This window comes from Pieris brassicae, chromosome Z (assembly GCF_905147105.1).
Source record: "Pieris brassicae chromosome Z, ilPieBrab1.1, whole genome shotgun sequence".
NCBI lineage: Eukaryota > Metazoa > Arthropoda > Insecta > Lepidoptera > Pieridae > Pieris > Pieris brassicae.
The window spans coordinates 5053349-5073844 of NC_059680.1; the positions used below are offsets into that span (position 1 = coordinate 5053349).

The 20496-nt window shown below is 31.2% G+C and overlaps 4 protein-coding genes and 1 long non-coding RNA gene across 7 annotated transcripts; 3 read left to right on the forward strand and 2 right to left on the reverse strand.

Annotated features, from left to right (window-relative positions):
• Window positions 1–1108: 1108 nt before the first annotated feature.
• LOC123718388 (dephospho-CoA kinase domain-containing protein) lies at window positions 1109–3898 on the forward strand. Of its 2 annotated transcripts, none has more exons than XM_045674805.1 (5): window positions 1109–1503; window positions 1574–1707; window positions 1931–2222; window positions 2310–2513; window positions 2915–3898. In XM_045674805.1, the coding sequence occupies exons 2-5, from the start codon at window positions 1596–1598 to the stop codon at window positions 3000–3002; spliced, it is 696 nt and encodes a 231-aa protein (XP_045530761.1). In that variant the 5' UTR covers window positions 1109–1503; window positions 1574–1595; the 3' UTR covers window positions 3003–3898. The 2 variants fall into 2 exon arrangements, with proteins under 2 accessions (XP_045530761.1, XP_045530760.1); XM_045674804.1 differs by having other exon boundaries at window positions 1110–1503; window positions 1591–1707; window positions 2915–3897.
• A 348-nt stretch (window positions 3899–4246) lies between these two features.
• On the reverse strand, window positions 4247–5464 carry LOC123718390. Of its 2 annotated transcripts, XR_006755022.1 has the most exons (4): window positions 5289–5464; window positions 5163–5225; window positions 4393–4700; window positions 4247–4308 (listed from the first exon to the last, which is right to left on the reverse strand). It is a non-coding gene; the product is annotated as an uncharacterized LOC123718390 (long non-coding RNA). The 2 variants fall into 2 exon arrangements; XR_006755021.1 differs by having other exon boundaries at window positions 4247–4700; window positions 5289–5460.
• Window positions 5452–13818, forward strand: LOC123718389 (pancreas transcription factor 1 subunit alpha). The gene is made up of 4 exons (XM_045674806.1): window positions 5452–5979; window positions 6392–6614; window positions 6988–7078; window positions 12486–13818. The coding sequence occupies exons 1-4, from the start codon at window positions 5804–5806 to the stop codon at window positions 12632–12634; spliced, it is 639 nt and encodes a 212-aa protein (XP_045530762.1). The 5' UTR covers window positions 5452–5803; the 3' UTR covers window positions 12635–13818.
• LOC123718387 (enolase-like) lies at window positions 10100–11497 on the forward strand. Its single transcript, XM_045674803.1, has one exon. It carries the CDS (start codon window positions 10178–10180, stop codon window positions 11480–11482), a length of 1305 nt encoding a protein of 434 aa, XP_045530759.1. The 5' UTR covers window positions 10100–10177; the 3' UTR covers window positions 11483–11497.
• Window positions 13819–14512: 694 nt separating the features above from the next.
• On the reverse strand, window positions 14513–18641 carry LOC123718707 (lysophospholipid acyltransferase 5). Its single transcript, XM_045675436.1, has 5 exons — window positions 18546–18641; window positions 18340–18462; window positions 17193–17911; window positions 16723–16857; window positions 14513–16146 (listed from the first exon to the last, which is right to left on the reverse strand). Exons 3-5 carry the CDS (start codon window positions 17899–17901, stop codon window positions 15539–15541), a joined length of 1452 nt encoding a protein of 483 aa, XP_045531392.1. The 5' UTR covers window positions 17902–17911; window positions 18340–18462; window positions 18546–18641; the 3' UTR covers window positions 14513–15538.
• Between the last annotated feature and the right edge of the window lie 1855 nt (window positions 18642–20496).

Sequence of the window (20496 nt, forward strand, 5' to 3'; positions counted from 1 at the left end):
ATAATTATTTTATATTTTTAGGTAATCAAGTATAAATCAATAAATAGTATATTTCATTACGAGTGCGCTGTGCGGAAAGCCTGTGCTGCGGCTGCGCCTCGGCTCGGATAGATATGGGTACCCAAGGTGTGGGTTGATAGTCAGAATAAGTTGCATGACGGTTCCGCACGTGTACTGTTTTACAACTATTAATACACATCAATCACCCTTCGAGTCGTTTCCGCATCACTAGTGCCACGGCGGAACTCGTACTCGTAAATAATGCGATACTTTAAGTTTTCCATTTTGTAAAATGAGTGACGCAAACAGAAAAAAACAAATAAATGATGGTCATAGAAGCACAAATACATGAGTAAATAGCTGTACAAATTTGAATTTGGAATTCCTTACCAAAGAGGAGAACATCGTGATTAAAGTGGCCAGTACGAAATACGCCAATTTCATATGTAAGGATATCCTAATATTAAATAATTTATTCGGTTTATAAATGTGAAATTTAGAATACATTTAATCCAGAGACAATATCACTTAATAAGATACTACGAACAGCAGTTTGGAGCTACGTTGTCGGCTTTGCGGTAATGTCTCTTGGCAGCAAACGAATCGTTTTTGACAATAAAATAACGCAAAAGTGGTAGTATATATAGAATACTTTTCGGTAGTAATATGACTACCGAAAAGCGTGATCGTGTCTTTTGGTAGCACTGTCATGGCGTTGTTTATTGTATACCCACTCATGCCTTTTAGGCTTAGGCTACGGAATGTCGACACAAAGTGTCATTGTCATAATTTTTTTTTATTGTTTTTATATTATAGCAATAGTTTTAACTTTATGCCAGTTTCAAGTAAAAAAAAATGGTTTCGACTTTCTACATACACTACAGTTATGGCATCTTGTCTAAGCCCTATTGTCACACTACACAGAACACGACTGGACTTAGGTCGCATGCATTTCAGGGAGTGGCAGTGATGCCAGTTTGGGGATATTTCCCTTAAATTTAGAGGGAATCTAGAAGTTCTAGGGTGATTTTTAGGGGATACTTTATACAAGATTTTTTCGTAATAAACGCATACTTCTATGCAAATTATAAAATATTTTTTATAATCTTAGAACTCAACCAACAAACTAAACTCCAAACGTGGATATCGAAAGGCTAAATCGTGAAATATCAAGTCTGTAATATTCCAAGATCGAAACTTAAACAATTTATTGTTCTGTATTTTCGATGCATATTTGAAATTACAGATAGACAACAAAAGCTTTAGGGTTTTTTTAACGATATTTAGGGGTAGTAGAAATTGGTTCTAGGAGGAAGATTCTGTAGAAGTTGGCAATTCGTCAATGTTTCTTGTTAGTTCTTGGTTTCCTTATTTTTAAAATAAAAATAATTAAAGTTAACTCGTCGTTTCTTCTCCATGAATATTTTTAAATAAATATTGCCGTGGGTATTTTACTAAACACCAAGATTATTATCACGCTTTAGCTGTGGGTGCTTTAAAAAGGTACCAATATATAAAATAATTGTATTAGTTGTTTTATCAATCAGATTTTTTTTCTTTATAAAAATTATAGAACAATTTATTATATAGGAAGGATGTTCATTGTGGGTCTTACAGGAGGTCTAGCTACGGGCAAAAGTACCGTACTATCTATATTTCGTGAAAATGGAATTGCTGTTATAGATGCCGATGATATTGCTAAGAAAGGTTTGCAATATTTTGATGTTTTTACACTAAATTATGGGTAAAAACTAAATAAATGATGTGTTTCCAAACTTTACATAGCTATGAACAGTACAGTTATATACCAACCAATTATTATGAATTTTAGGCTGCTTGGAATTTTATCTATACAATATTATAAAAATAATGAAATATATTTAAATTAATGTGTTAGTATTTTTTTAAAACTTAATTAATCACATTTCAGTCTTGGAACCTGGAACTGTAGCATGGAAAGAAGTTAAGGAGTATTTTGGAGATGAGGTTATTAGTGATGATGGTAAAGTAAATCGACTAGTTCTTGGAAACATAGTGTTCAATGATAAAGATAAAAGAATGAAACTTAATGCTATTACACATCCTAGAATCCAAAGTGCCATGATGAGAATGGCCTTCAGTTATTTCTTCTCAGGTCACAGATACATAGTGATGGAGGTTCCATTACTTTTTGAAACAGGCAAAATGTTAAGATTCATGCATAAAATCATAACAGTTGTTTGGTAAGATATTTTTCAGCTCTTCCTAAAATTATGAAATGAGAATATAGAAAAAAATTATTTGAAAATACTTCTTTATTTTCATTTCAGTGATATGGATCAACAAATTAGCAGATTATGTGAAAGAAATGATTTCTCTGAAATAGTTGCAACGACTAGGATAAAATGTCAGATGCCTCTTGAAGAGAAAGTAGCCAAATCAGATTTTGTAATTGATAACTCTGGTGACATATCTTCAACTCGACAACAGACTGAAAGCATCATAAGACTCCTAAGGCGATCTAAGTTTACATGGTAACTGTTTATGTGTATTCTAACTAACTTTGGTATTCTTAACTGACTTCAAATGAAGGAAGTTATCAGTTTGTTTTCTATTTATATATTATAATATATGACCTATTAGGATTCCAAACATGTGTGTTAAATATTGTAAGTACAAATATTTGTGATCTCAAATTTCTCTGAAACTAAAAGTTGTATAATTGGATGTACACAAACAAATATGTCATATACATTCCAACTTAGGGAACAGTCAAAGTGTCATCAAAATCGAAGTTCACTAGTTAGAGATTTAAAATATCCACACATTTAAAGTAAATAATGTTGACAGATATTTGAGGTCAGTTTAATTTGAATAAATTACTTATTAATTTTATTATTTATTGCTTATCTCATTTATATTTTTTTCTTTACAGGTACTTTAGAGCCATAATGTTAATTTCATCTTTGTCTTTTTTATTTGGAATTGCTAACATTGCCTATAAGTTCTTTTGTAAGAAATAATTTTAAGTTTAAGTGCATTTAACAAATAATATCTAATACAAATATACTGGTTCTCTTTTGAGACATTGAAGTCATTAAGTATTTAAATAAAAGCGGTTTTAATCTGCATGGAAGTTCTTAGCTATCATTGTTAGTGTTGCTTATGTTGTTGTTTACAGAAAGTATCAACAAAAGTATTACCAATGAGAATGGTTATATTACTTTTGTATATTTGCAGCTATTAGCTTTGTATTCAGGAGAGCAGTAATATTTGTGTCAAATTCCTCGGCTGTGAACAAACTTACAACTGTTTTTATTTTTAAATGTTGAACTTTTTGATGATAAAAAATCAGTATTAGGACTATTTTAACGAAGCACTTATGTATCGCAGTTTAAACCATTTATTTGAATGTGTACTTAGTCAAAACAGTGTCTAGCTTTAAAGCTTATTGTAAAGAAAATAATTTAATTTTGATAAATATTAAGTATTTATTTTCAGAATAGTTTCAAGTTTTCAACGTTTAAACAATCAATTTTCTAAGAAACGATTTGTATGATTATTTGTAATAAAGGTGCACATATTGCTGCATTGACGTATTGTAATATACATTTATGTAAGTTATTATTATATTTTAGGATATGTTATTTTTGATAAAGGGATATATTTTGTTCGAATCTTGTTCAACTATACCATTGGACCTATTAGGTACCTACAGAAATAAAAATAATTGTTTACAAAGATTTGCAAGTGTATGTATATTCATAGGTAAACTTATTTAAAATCCATAGAATTTTTGTTTGATATGCAAACATGCATAAATTTAGAACCAAACATACCGTTTCAATAACAATGTTATGTACAGAAGTGTAATTAATTGTTTACTGTATAATACATATAAATAAAAATCAAAAGGTTTTAACTGAATATTCCTCATTCCTTTTCCTATATTACCTTAAAACATAAATAAAATATTTGTTATAAGATAAAAAATGCCAACAAGTTATTAGGCTCCTATGAAAACACATTTTAGAAATATTTATTCTGTTAACCGTAAACAATATACTGTTTTTATTATAATTATTTACTGACTAAATATATATATAATTAATTTAATGTGGTTGTAGTAGGTATTTGGTTAGGCTGTACATATATATATTTATAGGTAGTAATATGTAGTCTGAGAACAGCGTGTGTCGTATTACGCTTGTTATTTCTAAAGCGCTTGTTTGATGCTTCATGACTATAACAATTAAAATACTACTACTGCTTTAAAAACATTATTTATTTAAAATAGTTATTCAACTGAATTTTTGCGCTCCGCCGTACCTTAAAATAGTTATGGTAAGTAAGTAAAAGTGTTTTAGGTGTGCGTCAAGAACAAAATTCGTTCTGTATTAATTAGTCTCTTACATAGTAGATCACTGTTGGTCCGTACTCACTTGAGAATTACTGGTGCCCGTTGAGTTATGACTCTCTTGTTTGACAGTTCTCAATATAGGTCTTAAATGAAATGGTTTTTTTGACCTTCCTCCGGTAACGTGTTTCCTAAATATATTATTTATGGTACTTTTTATTTGAGGAGGCTCCGTCGTAACTTGTGATTGAGTGATAGTTCGATTGTATATTTGTATCTGAATGACGTTTCCGTTACTGGAAGGATCGTCCTTTTTTCAAACGTTTGCGTAAGTGGATTATAGCTATACGAACCGAATATTGCTCTGAAAAGAAATAATTCCTTGTTACGTATTAAAGATTAAATAGCGTATATATCAATGAAAAGCAATCGTCTCAAAAATCCAATACTAGGTCTACATCACCGGGGTTCAAACCCACGACCTCGTTGAGACGCATGTGAAGGCTAACACGTTACACTGTCATTATGATAGGTATGCCTTTATTTTACAATAGAGTACGAAATTAAACATGTGTATACATATGCACATAAGTACATCTGCTTTTAAAAAAGTGAGACAATCTTTTTTATAGAACCGATAAATAATAAAACCGAAACAGTATTGCGAAAGTCAATCCCCTTAAATCTCGAAGATATGAGAGCAATACAGCTTCCGGTATTGTAATTTGAAGTATTGTAGAAAAAGCGTGACTGGGTGATTTCTTTTCTATTAGACAAAATTCTTCTGGTGACATATTCTTAAAGTAGACAAATCAATAATACATACGGCTTAACAAAGTCCTCTACTACGAAACGTGGCAATTTTTCCTTTCCATAAACATTGAATATCCTGAAAATCAGAAATACATATTTAAAAATATTTTATACAAACATATGAAATAAGTTAACATACATTAAAAACTGATTTATCACAAGCAAAAAGAGTATCATTATGTACTTGGACACGTCTATAGTTCTATATTTTGCAGCGGTTTTTATTATTATACAAACTTTTGTTTATTCTTATAGCATTTTTACAATACACCATAAAAATGTAATAAAATTTTAAACGGAAATGGCCCAATAGTATACATTTTGTATAAACGATTACTTTATAAGACAGACATTGACGTGTTGGTCATGGAAACATACAATCAATGAAAACTATTTCACTGAACTATATATGACAATTTGCTTAAAGAAAATCCGGTTCAATAAAGAGATATATTTATAGCACGGCAAGTGGGCGGAGAGGAAAATGGTGGGCGGGTCTTTGTATGGCTCGCTACAGCCCTCTGAGCAACCCTCCAAACCTCAATTCAGTTTTAAGAGTCGAACAATTCGTACTATGTCGACTGCGGAGTGTCTCTTTAGTAAAAAAACCGTGAAATATGTATAAAAAATGAAAGTGTTATTTAGTCATGCAATATGGATAATGCTAATTTAAATGTGTGTCATTTAGAAAATTCCATAATGCCTATGAACATAGATCAGTCTCCAAATTCTGGCCACAATTCGGACATGTTCCTTTATGATGATTCTTCAATGTCTGATGGCAGTTTATACGCTAGTGACCAAGAAAATCATTCAATTCCACGAAAACGGTAAGGAATATTTTAACGCTACGTGCGAATTTTTCACTTATCTTTAATATATATCACATTTAAACAGAATTCGCATTTTTTTATTTTCTTTTACGCATCTCAGTGAAGACATAGTTTGAATTGAAAAATCTTTTCAATCTAAGTATGTCTGTATTCAAATTACCTTGCTATTGAAGTTGGAACCAAAAACTTAATTGGTTAACAACTTGATTAAATCATATTTTGAGAATATTACATCTATTTATATTATTATATTTTTGTCAAAATACACAATTAGTAATTGTTGTTATTAAGCTATGTAAGCAAAATTGCCAAAAAAGGGAAAGATCCTTTAGTTGAAATTGACCTTAGATTTCCAATTGCTAATGAAACAAAAGAAAAAATATGATTTATTTGTTGTAACACACAACAGGTCAGAATGTAGACGGCTGCATAAACGGCGAAGCCGGTGCCCGCAACAACAAATTCAACAACGGCAAGCAGCTAATCTGCGAGAACGGCGACGTATGCAATCAATCAATGATGCCTTTGAAGGGCTCCGGGCACATATACCAACGCTACCTTACGAAAAACGATTGTCTAAAGTAGACACACTGAAGCTCGCTATCGGCTACATAAGCTTTCTTGGAGAATTGGTAAATAACATAAATAAAAACTTAAATAATATATAATTTTATTGTAGATACCGTCCATAAAAACCAGAAAATTGGTAATGCTCAAGTCTGTTTCTTTATTATAATGGTTCTCAATTGCTTTGCGCGACGTGGTTTATGCCGATTGATAGCGCGGAGTGCACTACACATAAATACATCAGATGATTATTCCGGTTTGAATATTTTTTAACAATAATCTCACACCTTTTTATTGCATAATAATATGGCTGTTGCAAAACGATTTCAATTTAGACCCTGATTTTTTTATTAAAACAGGAGGGCGAATATATCTCTATGATTATACTGTGTATGTGTATTAATATGAAATAAGTCAATTATATCGTTTCGTTAAAAGGTTCGTACTGATAGAAATGCATCGGATAACATGCTGTCAGGTGTTGGGAACGGCCTGAACAGAGAGGAACAGAAGAAAGTTATTGTGAGAGGTAATCTTGTCGTTTCTATTTCATATAACCAAAGATTGTATTACAACTTTAAAAAAAATATAATAATATTCAATGCTATTAAATAGTTTCTTGCCGAGACAATACCTTTAAAAGTTGTACCGTTTATGATTATTATAATTGATTTTTTATCACTTGTATGCTATATTATAATATTTTTACACAATAATTTATCGACATACATACTAGTTAGATTAAAATCTAAAATTAAGGAATGCATAAGATTCATATTTGTAATAATCGCTGTGTACATTTCTAAACTAATTTATTTTATGATGTTGTTACGAGCTAAGGGATCGGATAGAAAATACCGTAGATTTATTCAAGGGTTTATTTCTTGATAAATCAATGAGGAATTTATGGTCACAAATTAATTGCAGAGATGCACTAATAACACACAAAAACACAGTCACTAATTACTTCACTTATGCACACTTCACACAGTACTTTATCACTTGTATTCACTTTATCGCTTCTAAAAAGGTTTCAGCTTCCTGAAAACTAGGGTAACATTATGGAAATTACAATTTTCTAATATGTGATTGACCCTCTCCTGAAACGGTCAGAAATCATATTACAGCCTGCTGAAAAGTTCTCTAACTAGTGGAAAAATCTAGAAACATGCAGTCGACCCGTCTTCGTAACAATATAACACACAGATATCGCATAGACACTAAGTTCCAATTGAGATTTATACCACAACGGTTTCATCACGATATTTACATCAATTAATATCGTGAGGTACGAGCGATTATTAACTGTGCATTTGTTAAAATCTACATTTGTGGGCTTGTTTGAGTCACTTTTTATTAACAAGTCCATCTGTATTCCTTACTTCATCCAAATAGTTTAATCTTACACTACATGTGTAATATTTTCATACTCGCCAAATTTCTATAGCGGCGGGAAAAGCGCATCAAAGGTTGTTACACCACAGAAAACAAGACGTGTGAACCCCATTGTTGGGTCAAATAGTCCCAGGGCGCGACCCCTATTTCTGCAATTTGTTTGTACACCTTTCTGTAATCAATAGTGGTTGCTGCGTAACTAATGTCCTAATTAAGATCTTCCATTGTTTATTACATGCCACGGCAATATAAAATATCCAGCAAATGTTTTATCAAATATTATATTGTGGTAAAACTACGGACTATCGGAAATACATATTTTCAAACTTTGTACAGATTTCCTAATCTGTACACTAAACTTAAAACGCTTTCATTTATTATGTGAAAAGAACCTTGAAAGAGCCTTGAACTTTAAAAACGTTAAGTTAGCCTTTAAAAACTTTAAAATAGACAGTTAAAGTCACCATACACTCTTTATCTTTTTATTACTAGGAAACAGTTAAATTACTATGACTGAATGTAGTCGCATGTTATAAATTGTCATCATTTGGTCCAGGTGTGTTAAGGGCTAGTTCCCACGGGACATCGCGTGATCATCATTGATGTTCGTGTCGTTTATGCAATAACCGTGTAAATTAATTTTTTAAAGCGATTATTATAGATGTGCGATGAGTGTTCACACAAATATATTGTGTACATAATGAGATCATCGTAGGATTTGATAAAAATTGCTTAAAGCGATTATACAAATTTCAGCAATCAAATTAAAAAGCCACATGTAGGTATGTTAGTCAAAAATATTAATTAACATTCAGTGAGCCGTATCCTATGGCTATGAGAATTGGAATGCTTTAAAATTAATTTTCCTTTCTACAGTATTTTGTTGTATATTTTTTCAAATGGATTTTGATTAAAGAAAAAATCTAGACTTAACTAATAAGAAAATTCAAACACCTGTAATCATACAAATATCTAATAAACAACAAAAAATTCTCTAGTTTTGCTACTTCTGAATTGCCCTAATTATTATATGATATATCTCTTATTTATTAATATTGTTACTACAATAATTCATGTACGTACTACTCATAATAGGAAAATATGGCGTATATTTTTTTCTTACTAGTTAATTAAACGCAGTCGTGTTAGATAATTTTTCTTCAATTTTAATCATTTTATAAGTAAATCATTCTAATATAGCATAAACAGTCCATTAATATATACATGAATAATGTTTAAAATGTAATGTAAATTTTATACAAGATTTAGGAATAACAATTACTAATTATATTATAACGACTCATGAATTACTGCATATGTACATGCTAATGTAACAATAATTTTCACTGTAAACTTGATGAACAAGAAATAATACTTAATTTCTTATAATTGCTTATTAATGCAAAAAATATGTTGGGTGATAAAGTAAATATACTTAATTCATTTTCCATTTTAATATACAGCTGATGACACATCAGGAATTACAACTTAACAATTGCAACAATGTAAACAAGGGTGTGATATGAAGTGCATTAGCGAATCACGCCGTAGCAAATTTTCTATTTTGTCTTCAAGTGGGGAGGCGGTGTGTATTAGATTGATATTAAGTAGCCCCTTTTAAATATTTTCTAAGGATGCTTATAATTCAGCTGATCGCAATATTAATGTAACGCGTTATTCTATTGTTTTAATATACCAATGTTGTTGCTGTGTACAATTTTAAAAGGCTCAAAATGAAATATAAATAATCAAGACTTGCGCGGCTTTATTTCCAAATTATAAAAAAACATTATTAACAAAGGGGTGAATGCTACGATTAACGCCAAGTGTGCACCGCATAATCTTTTTTTCAATTACTAAAAACACCTTATCGAAATGTTTTGTAGGATTTACATAGAGATTAGTGCGCACGTGCGACACTTTTATTGACTGATTTCGAACGGAGCGAGATTTTTTATGTATTGAATTTTGGTTTAATCTATAGTTGGGGATATTTGATTTTTTAACAATAATTTCAATATATTTTAAAATAGAATTAAGTATTTCGAAGACATGCGTAAACGATATAAAAAGAACAAAACAATGCATAAAGTTTTTACCTTTAAACCTAGTCTGGCCGTTTCTTAGTAAAAGTAGAACAAAACTGACACTGATTTTATAAGTCATTCAAAATATTGTTTTTTTAATCTTTATAAAGTATATAATAAAATATTTTAGAACAAATATTACTAAAATGCCTATAAAGATATTGCTTGCGCGTCAAATTCTCGATGCTACTGGAATTCCTACGGTAGAAGTTGATATGGTAACGGAATTAGGTTTATTCCGCATCGGGGTTCCCTCAACCGATGTAAAGAAGGTTGCTGAAGCAGTGCAGATGCGCGACGGTATCCCATCGGAGTACAATGGCAAGGGGGTTACAATGGCTGTTAAGAATATCAACACTATTATAGCACCAGAGCTTATTAAACAGAATCTAGAGGTGACCATGCAAAAAGAGATAGATCAGTTTATGATAGCCCTGGATGGAACTGAAAACAAATCCAGACTTGGGTCTAATGCCATAATGGCTGTATCGCTTGTTGTCGCTAAAGCTGGCGGAGCAAAAAAAGGGGTCCCCCTGTATCGCCATATTTCTGACATGGCTGGAGTTACGAGTATAATTCTTCCAGTGCCACACTTTGTTATTTTGACTGGAGGAATTATAGCTTCAAATGGATTACCATTTCAAGAATATATTATTATGCCTACTGGGGCTGCATCATTCGCAGAAGCCGTTCGAATTGGTTCTGAAATATATCATTATGTAAAAAATATTATCAAGTCTAAATACTCCGTTGAAACTACGTATGTGAGTGACTCAGGCGGCTTCGCGATTCCCCTTGAAAGCCACAGGGATGCGTTGCTGTTTTTAACTGATGCCATCAAACAATGTGGCTATGTTGGAAAAGCTGAGATTGCAATAAATGCTGCCGCGTCCGATTTATTTAAAGATGGAGCATATGATTTGGAATTTAAAAATCCTAACTCAAATCCCCAGGAATACATGTCGTCTGATAAATTAGCTGAAGTCTATTTAGATAATATGAAAGAGTTTCCAGTTTGTTCAGTTGAAGACGGTTTCGATTATGATGATTGGGCAGCTTGGTCTACACTTGCAGCCCGAACGCAAAGCCAGATTTTTGGTAATGACTTGACACAAACAAATCTCCGCAGGGTAGGTCTAGCGGTTGAAAAGAAAGCGGGAAATGCAATTGCACTAAGATTAAACCAAGCCGGTACACTAACAGAAGTAATCGAAGCTTATAAATTATTAAAGACAAATGGATTCGGAATAGTAGTATGCGACCGTTGGGGCGACACTGATGATTTATTTCTATCGGATCTTGTAGTGGGCTTATCCGCCGGCCAAGTGAAATGCGGAGCGCCAACTCGAGGCGAACATATTGGCAAATACAATCAAATCCTGAGAATCGAGGAAGAGTTAGGTGCTTTGTCTAAATACGCCGGTAAAAACTATCGTAATCAAATGCAATAAAATTACATAACCTTATTTAAGTACTTATTATTTTGTATCCATACGCTCTATTTCTGTATTTTGACCTAAGTAGGCAATCGATACCAGGTATAATAGAATGAATTATTTATTGACTACCACATTATGCGACAAGCGGTCTAATCACAGGAAATACTCATTATATCTATTGTAATATAGTCTAAACTGTTATTAATGCACTTGTAGAATCGAATTTGATTAGGGTTGCCATATCGTCGGGGCTGCACAATAAAATGTAGTAGACGTGTAAAATTGTCCATTGTTTTTTTGTTTTTGATTTATAGAAAGGCATGCAAGTTCTAACTAACTTTCTAACGATAGAATTTAACAATTGAAAATGAGATGCATTTTGGCCAATCGCCGTAAAAAATCGTAGAGACCATAGAGATTCTTATACCCAGGTAAACGTTGTGAAGATGTTTTAAGTAGAAAGATTTTAGATAATTAAAATTAAGTAGTAAACAAAGTTGAGTAGTTTATTATCAGTTGTTAATGAATGCCATAGGTCAACCCTATCTTGCGATATGGTTTAGGGACATAATAGCACGCACGTGCGTCACCCTCAGCTACACCCTAACACTACCCTATACACCGCATTCGCAAAGTTTTGTTAGCCCCCAGAGAATATTTAGACTCTCTTCAAAGTAATTGTAGATAAATAAAACTAATGTTAACGCAAGGGTGAAAGCGATTTAAATGTTTTTCATTAACCATTCAATACATGGTACAATTAATATTTTATCTTAATATAAAACTCCGTTAAATATCTATGATTGATAGATTTACAATTTTTGTTGTACTTTTAAAAGGTATAATTTTAAATACATAATACGATTAAAGAAATCTGAACATAAACTGCATATTTCGTATGTGTTATTTGTAAAAGTGAACGAGGCAATGTTATATTTAAAGGATCGTTTTAAATAAAATTTATACATTATTTTTTCTAACAAATATAATAATTAACCTCAACCATTTTTTTTAGGCAGTAATTTCCAGTCGCATTCTCTATCGTGGTCACGACGGGGTGACAGGCCCCCAGGCACAACTTTGCACGCCAAAATCTGGGTTCCGGAGGATCCAAGAGTATTCAATAGCACAGTTGACCTCCTTGACAAAGAAGAGCTTAGATAATTTGAAAAAAATGACATCCGACACTTACATCTAAAGATTCTCTTACTAATGATTACGGAAATGATTTATTTTAATATAGCATAAGCATAGGTAGGTAATGTTTATGCTAAATTGTTATGGTATCTTTTTATTACTGGCGGTAGTGTTCCGTTTTAAATTATTTTACAAATTTATCGTAAGTTGTCACTTTTAAAGCCAAAAATTTAAAAATTAGAATGACAGTTTTTTAATAGCCATGATGAATAATGTAAATAAATCCTATAGTATTGTAAATTATTCTATGATAAATAATTATCTAGTCGCTGTAGATATTTTATCGTACGTTAAACTCTCTCTCTATATACCAAAGAAAGTAACAAATTCTAGTTATCTTAAACTTTTTGTAAGATAAGCAGTATAATATATGTTCCTATAATTTTAAAATTAATTTATTTGTTAAAGTTAGTTCGTAGCTACATACGAAACGCAATGGATAAACGAGTAGGTACATTTTTAATGGAAATAACGCAAGTATAGGAAGGGTAGAGGCGGTGGGGGGGATCCCTTCTTCAGGTGTTTACGTTCCCAGAGGGGAACTGATTGCCTAGAAATTGCGAATATTTTAGGCATCACAGTTTAATATTATCGAAATACTGTTAGGTTACAGCCTCTGATCAATTAAAGCCTTTTTAAGATACCGCTGTTATTATATTCTTTGTGAGATACCACTTTCGTGAAGCCCATAGCTTGTGACCTGACGCAACCACATTTATTTCGCCTTGGCTAGTATAGATATATCCTTAAACCCTAACTAATTTAGATACACTTAGTTATACTGTTCCTATTTCATCTTATACTAGAATTGTGTACATACTTGTATTGAAGGAAAAAATTGTTATTTTGGAGTTTCATAAAAGTCCTAGAACGTCATTATTCAATCTTAAACAACTTATACTCCTTTACATCTTTGAGAATTTGCTCTATAAATCGCAATACACTCTCTTTAATCTTTATAGAGCATTATTGCCTTATCCAAACCTTTGCGATAAAATTGCGTGTAAATAATTACATATTTAATCATCCGTCAAATACTCTTTCAAACTAAAAAAATGCAAACCGCACCTGTACAGGGCATACTCGATAATTTATTCTCATTGTTTGTAAAAGTTTTGGAATATCAACGATTACATCGGATATCAATTATATTGCTGGTTGATAAAATTTTATAATAGTTGTTCTAAATTAGGTATTTATTTATATATTACAGTATATTTAAGATTAATTATTAAAAATATCTCTATAAATGGTTTTAAACTGAATTCTTTGTTTTAGTTGTACATATTTTCAATACCTACAGAAACGAATCATGAAAAACATCCTTCATGGATGCGATCAATAAACTGTGCTTGTCCGATTTGGTTGCAAATGTTCTTTCTCACGCTCGCTATATCACAAAGCGTTAAGCGACAAATTTAGTGAAGCAATCATGGAAGCGTAGACAATAAATTAGGCAATATTCACAAAAAACTGCGTAATCTTCAAGAATTAGGTGTCAGATTAAGATATATATTGAAAGTGGTAAATTCCAACAGCAAATATTTTTTGTGACGAGTACAAAACTCAGAGATGTTGAAATAAAGGAACTTTGTAAAAATCTAGATATAGAACAGGAGAGAATGATTTATTTTATACTTACTCGTTATTGTTATCGTTAATTTTAATATCGAGCCATCAACAATGATGTCTTATCAGTCTTATGATACTACACTATATTTATGTGTTTAGTTAAGCCATAAATGGGTTCAACATAAGTCCTCCAGCGACCATATAAACTAGGATTAAATAAAATAAAACCGTTATTAGAATAGCTTTTTATTTCTAACACAACTATTTAAAAATGCGTATATAAAATCATATTCTCTAGATATTGTAACTAAATGTTAATAAATTATATACATTTCAATTAAGATTAGAATAACAAAAAGTGCAGTAAGGCTCACAATAAAATTGATGGACCTATTTAATAATAGTTATTCAAATTGAGCAAAACGGCCATTGATACAAAATTTATACCAAAAAAGATCAAATCAAACTTTAAATTAGTGCTGCCTTTAAAAAATATTTATTGTACTTCTTCGATTCAGTACATCACATAAAACATTCCAAATATTGAATTCAGTTGTCTACCAAAACTGTGACACAATGATTATTATAACGGACTAAAGACGGACTTATCGAAGTAAGTGTGTTTAACCAAATATTAGTCAAAAGTTCACAGTTACATCACAAAACTGTGTTGGATTTGTTTCGTGAAGTCATATGCTAAGCGTTATGACTCAACTCCAAATCTTAACCTAAGATCTCTCATCTAAAGAACAATAAAGTTTAGCTTACTGTTTTAATAATACATTATAACAGAATGTCAAAGAAAGTCTGAAGAGAAATGAAATAAATAAATTAGTAACACAATTTGTTCTGGGTTCATTTACATTTACTTAAGTACAAGTACTAAAGCACTGAAACATGACTCATCACATGACATTGTACAGTTGAATAAAAAATGTTTAGTACGTAAAATCATAACAATATCTTTACTTAAATAGCGTTAATTTTCGAACTTATAAATTTACTGCCCCTACTGCCATATAATTGTAATAATTATTCAGAAATGTACATATTTTTCTAACTTCACCGGGCTACTCAACAATAATATATAAAAAAAAAAACTTTATGGAGCTCTGCTCGACAAGCATAAGCTATAGTTTATTATAACTATATCATGCATCAGTACTATAATAAATGATCAGTCTACTTAATAATAATCAATATCTATCTATCTTTGACTAAAAGGCATGCATTAATTTATTCATAATATTATTATTAACTATGTGCTTTATTTTTTATCTACAATCCCTTTTTATAATGTTAAGAACTTTTTGACTTTTCATCAAGTTTGGGTTTTAAGTATGTTTTAACCGCCATTTTAAGGAGTCGCTTGTATAAAAATGGCCAAGGCAAGAAAATAAAGAAACCTGAGAAAAATAAGCTATAGTATACTTGCCACCACTTCCAGAATATTTTGAGATCAAAGGGAGCTAAACTCCAACCCATAAAAACGATAGTATAAGTTTTTAGGAATACATACATAACATACTTCAAATGTGAATTCCAGATCTTCTCATAAAAGGTGGTTTTTGAAATAATACTTTCCACTTCTTTTTCCATAAATATAATGATGAATTCATTGAAGAATGTCATGTAATAACCAGAACGTAGTCCATGCCACAGAGCCAAAAATAAGAGTGTGCAAAACTGACTTAAATGACGGTTATTTAAAAACTTAAGCCTTTTGTAGATATATTCTGCTGCAAAGAAGTTTGTATTACAGTTGAAGCTGTCTATATAATGTTGGAATTTAGTCGCTCCTTCGAAAAGCATCAGCTTGATGTTATTACAACCATCCCACTTGGCAACCATCCCGTCTTTTGTTACCTCATTTCCATTGTAAGACAATCCAAAACGAATGCATGAGGCTGAAAAGGTAAAATTTATTTTTGCTGTATTATTTTACAAACAAATAGATTTTGTTTAGTCACAAACTGTGACTAAAGGATGTAAAGGATAATAAACATTTTAAACGCACAACTAATAAAAAGAAAGACACCATAACTCTAGCAGAATACAGAGCTAGCTGCATTGATTCATACTCCTGTACTACAATTCTTTTTTTATATTTAATTTTGTGACAAGCCAGTGACATGAAAACTAAAGTTGTCAAACTTTAGTGATTTTTGATTCTAATATAATTAAACGAAAAGGATTTATTAATAAGACCTTGACCACATAATAGAATACTAATTGTAGCAAGTAAGCGTAATTTTTAAATAATTATCTACAGCGATCAATACTCTTGTGTTTAAAACATCAACTATATGCTCCCATTGTATAAATATTTAAATGATTACTGAAGTAATATTAGATATTCAAATTTACTAGATAAATTAAGTCGTTATTGTATGCTAATGTCTTACAATTGGAATTTAATAGTTTACTTACTTTATTTTTCAATTACTAATTAATACTTGGGTTTACTTAAATATTTCACTAACCTTCTGTAAGTAGCCAGCAGGAAATATACTTGTATAGAGCGAAATGGGCCCATAAACCACAGTAAAAATGACGGTAAAAAATAGATGTTTCCCAGAAGTCATCGGACATCATGTATTTAATATTGAAGATAGAGACTAAAATAAAATTGTTTTAAATGGAATAAGTTCAAAAGTTGTAATAATTGCTAATTCCACAATTATTATACATATATTCATTTTATTAAATTTAAGTTCACCCATTTATATGTGGCAAACTATTTTATTATTTACTTTATCTTTAAATAAAGGTATATGACTGTAATATTTTAAGATTTAATATTAGGTAATTTAGGTTTCATATTTAACGTAGCTATACCTTTTTAGATCTTATTGCATAAATAAGATTAAAAAAAAACTAGATAAACCTAGTGTACATTTTTAAAGCATAAAATTTTGAATTTATTATAGAATTATTTACAAAGTTTTCTTACCTCCTACTTGAAATGCTATTAAATAAGCAAGACCTTGGACAAGCCTTTGTACTGCATGCTTTTTGAGACTTTTAGACTCTCTATCAAGAGGATATTTGTCAGAAACAAAATCAAGGTATCGTTTGAATGAAAATATAGGCCCAACAAGGAAACAAGCAGGAAAATAAACAAATCCAAAAAGCTCTAAGAGTGTTGGTGCCCTTTCCAAAGCTGTTATTTTATTGTTACTTGATAATTCTTTTCCTTGCTTTAATTTTTGGCCATCCCAAATATCAAACGAAAGTGCAATCAATTTTAGGGTCAGGACACAGTGGGGCATTGTCCATGTTATATCATAATCCTCAGACTCTGTCATGACATATCCAATTAATAGATATGTCATGTTAAATACAAATGTTATAATTGCATTCCATTTCCCTGGACCAAACAACAATGTAGTAAGATAAATTACAAGTGCAGGTATAGCATTATGGATAAATGACCACCCAAAATTGTAAATTGCAAGATCAACCCCCATCAACGCAAAGTAAATATGCCTCAGTGGTTTATGTTCTTTTATCTTGGCATTGTATATAACTCCTAAAGGATACCCCAGTAAGATTGATATTAGAAGCTTTAAAGCTGGCTCAGTAGTTCCAATTATATGAGCAAGAAATGGTACTGGGCTTAGGTCTAGCCAGCCCAAAAGTAACAAAACAAACCCAATCATGTTTTAAAACCTGGAAGAAAATAATATTAGAAATAATAAATTTTTCTGGTCTACTTAAAAATTATGTACTGTATTATATAAACATTTTAACAATTTTGGAATTGTTATTGTAATTATCACTTTATTTTAACTATGTGAGCAATGATACAACGTCTAATCATAAAACAAAAACATTTACTTCAGATGTGTAGTGTTAGGATTATACATTTTATGAGTTCTCTTATTCTATGACAAAACAATAAGATTTTTTTTGAAAGGAAGGTGAATAAATACGTGTGCATATGTAAATATGAATTACAGCCATAGCAACTTCAAAACATTTATAGAATATTGGTTATTTAAAGAAAAACTTACGAAATAAAGTCAAAACTGACTTTTTAGTGATGATATTGATCTGTATGATAATGAGTAATTCGTACGGATTTTTTTTTAATTTACCTTGTTATCATGCTTCACGAACAGCGAAAACTCAGCAGCAATGTCGGTAAGGTGAAAGATGCAGATTTTAATAAATTTATCGAGAGATTATAAATTGGCTTTTTACTGTTAACTTGCGATCAACTGCGGGAAATGAATGGCGCATAGAGATTAGAATTTAGAAGTTAGTGACACAGAGTAAATGGCCGATACTGGCACGTACTTACTGGAGTTATTTGAACCATTCATTCTCTTTCACTAAAATATGTTTATCTCTTTTTTCAAATACAAAGATACTGTAGATAGAAAGAGACTAAGTTTAAATTTTACATACAGGTTAGAAGAGGTAAAAAGTACAAATGTCTTAATTTTTGCTACCATAGATCGTTCAAAAACTGTCACAGATACACAACATCGGCTCAGTAATAGTCTATAGAATAACTATTATAAAGAAGTGTCAGTGAAATGTAATTTATGCGGTGCTTTGGGCAATTATTAAGCACACAAAACATAAATACATTACAAAAATATTAATACCTAGTAGCTTATTTTTAGCTGAACACTTATTTTTCAACAATTGCAATAGTAATAATTAGTAATTCCCTCTCCACAATTCACAAATGATCAGAAAGAAGGTTCAGGTTCAGAAGGACGGTTATTTTCTTTAAAAAATATTAAACAGAAATATTACTACCTAAAATAATTTAAGTTATATAATATACGAATGTATGCTAAAATTTAAGTGGCTAAGCTAACGAAATCCTCTTCGAATTGATGGTTATAAAATACAATGTACGAACTTAAAAAAAAAACACTTATATTAATTGTTGTGAGAGATACATATTAACTAACCTTACTTTAGATAGGGGAGGGCCCTATCTAAAGTAAGAAGCATTCCATTGTCTCCTTCAATGGACGAAAATAATGTGTAACTAACGAAATTATTGTAATCAAATTTCAAATTCAAAGTCAAATTAGATCACCAGCCGAGTGACCTCGGCAAAAGCCATACTGACGATCACTAATCATAAATCAGCTAGTTCTCCTCCAGATTGCTACGATGGATCGTCAATAATAAAAATCGTTTTATTAAAATGTCTATAATTATATAAATGAAACAACAGAACATATGTAGGGTTAGGTTAGTTAAAAGGTTGTTAAGAAATAATGTATTTTATTCGTCTTAACCTATAACAGAGTCAGGCACATCTGAATTGTCACTAAATTCAGCATCTAAATCTGTGATTGGCTTCACCTTGGTCCGTTTTTGTTCCTTTCGTAGCCAATTTTCTCACGTGTTGTGTGCGAAACAGTTTTTCTGCCAACATTCTACGGCAACTCGTTCCACAATTCGATTCAATTGTAACAAAGGTCCATTATTTTGTAGTTGTCTTTTGAAGTAGTCTCAGAGGTGTACAAGAAGCGGCCTAACTATCCAAAACAGTTATTTTTTGTATGCTTAGACACGGTAATAACAACAAACTTTAACAAATAAATCAACAAACTATAACAATTTATGGTAAATGAAATCGAAATACGTGTCACATACAAGGTGCTAGCATTCGTATTGAAAGCATCTCACGGCAATAGATGGGCCGCCGCGCCGATGCCCATTAAAAAAATAAGGTTGTCACGAAAGAAAACTCATAAACCCGATTTTCATAATTTTATATAAGTACAAAAATATATTTATACTGAAAAGTTTATACACGTTATTTATTTTATTTAAATTCTATCTATCAGACATAGTATTATAAGTAGATTTGAAATATCGCATAGACCATAGTCGATCAAGGTTTAATCCCTAAAAACTACGCATTAGTACATCCGCGATAACTGACTCTCCTCATAAATGCCAAATAAATAATAATTAGATTTTTCAACTAATAAAAACAATAAAAACTCATAAAATCATTTAAGAGAACTAGATTTATGTGGGTATCGAGTATCGTCAGCGTTAAAAATGAATTGCTAAACGTCACATCCCTAGTCATGTGGTGCTGACAGATGCCAACGTCAATAGGCAACTGTCGCCCACCCGCACCATGCTACAGCGCACATTAGTGGTATAATATACTTGGCGGGCCGAGAGCAGGGAAGAAAAGATTGCAGTGATGCCATGTTTTTTTTGCTAGGCTTTTCCTCCAAATTTAGGACCTAGGCATCCTGTTTCCGGTT

Excerpts from the sequence above, each read along its gene's own strand:
- LOC123718707 (XM_045675436.1), bottom strand. The coding sequence starts at position 17,901 with ATGATTGGGTTTGTTTTGTTACTTTTGGGCTGGCTAGACCTAAGCCCA. Across the intron at positions 16,858-17,192 it reads AATAGCATTTCAAGTAGGAG|TCTCTATCTTCAATATTAAA; the intron begins GTAAGAAAACTT and ends ATTTTATTTTAG. Across the intron at positions 16,147-16,722 it reads CTGCTGGCTACTTACAGAAG|CCTCATGCATTCGTTTTGGA; the intron begins GTTAGTGAAATA and ends TTACCTTTTCAG.
- LOC123718389 (XM_045674806.1), top strand. The coding sequence starts at position 5,804 with ATGGATAATGCTAATTTAAATGTGTGTCATTTAGAAAATTCCATAATG. Across the intron at positions 6,615-6,987 it reads TAAGCTTTCTTGGAGAATTG|GTTCGTACTGATAGAAATGC; the intron begins GTAAATAACATA and ends TTTCGTTAAAAG. Across the intron at positions 7,079-12,485 it reads GAAGAAAGTTATTGTGAGAG|GCAGTAATTTCCAGTCGCAT; the intron begins GTAATCTTGTCG and ends CATTTTTTTTAG.
- LOC123718387 (XM_045674803.1), top strand. The coding sequence starts at position 10,178 with ATGCCTATAAAGATATTGCTTGCGCGTCAAATTCTCGATGCTACTGGA.
- LOC123718388 (XM_045674805.1), top strand. The coding sequence starts at position 1,596 with ATGTTCATTGTGGGTCTTACAGGAGGTCTAGCTACGGGCAAAAGTACC. Across the intron at positions 1,708-1,930 it reads CGATGATATTGCTAAGAAAG|TCTTGGAACCTGGAACTGTA; the intron begins GTTTGCAATATT and ends ATCACATTTCAG. Across the intron at positions 2,223-2,309 it reads AAAATCATAACAGTTGTTTG|TGATATGGATCAACAAATTA; the intron begins GTAAGATATTTT and ends TTTTCATTTCAG.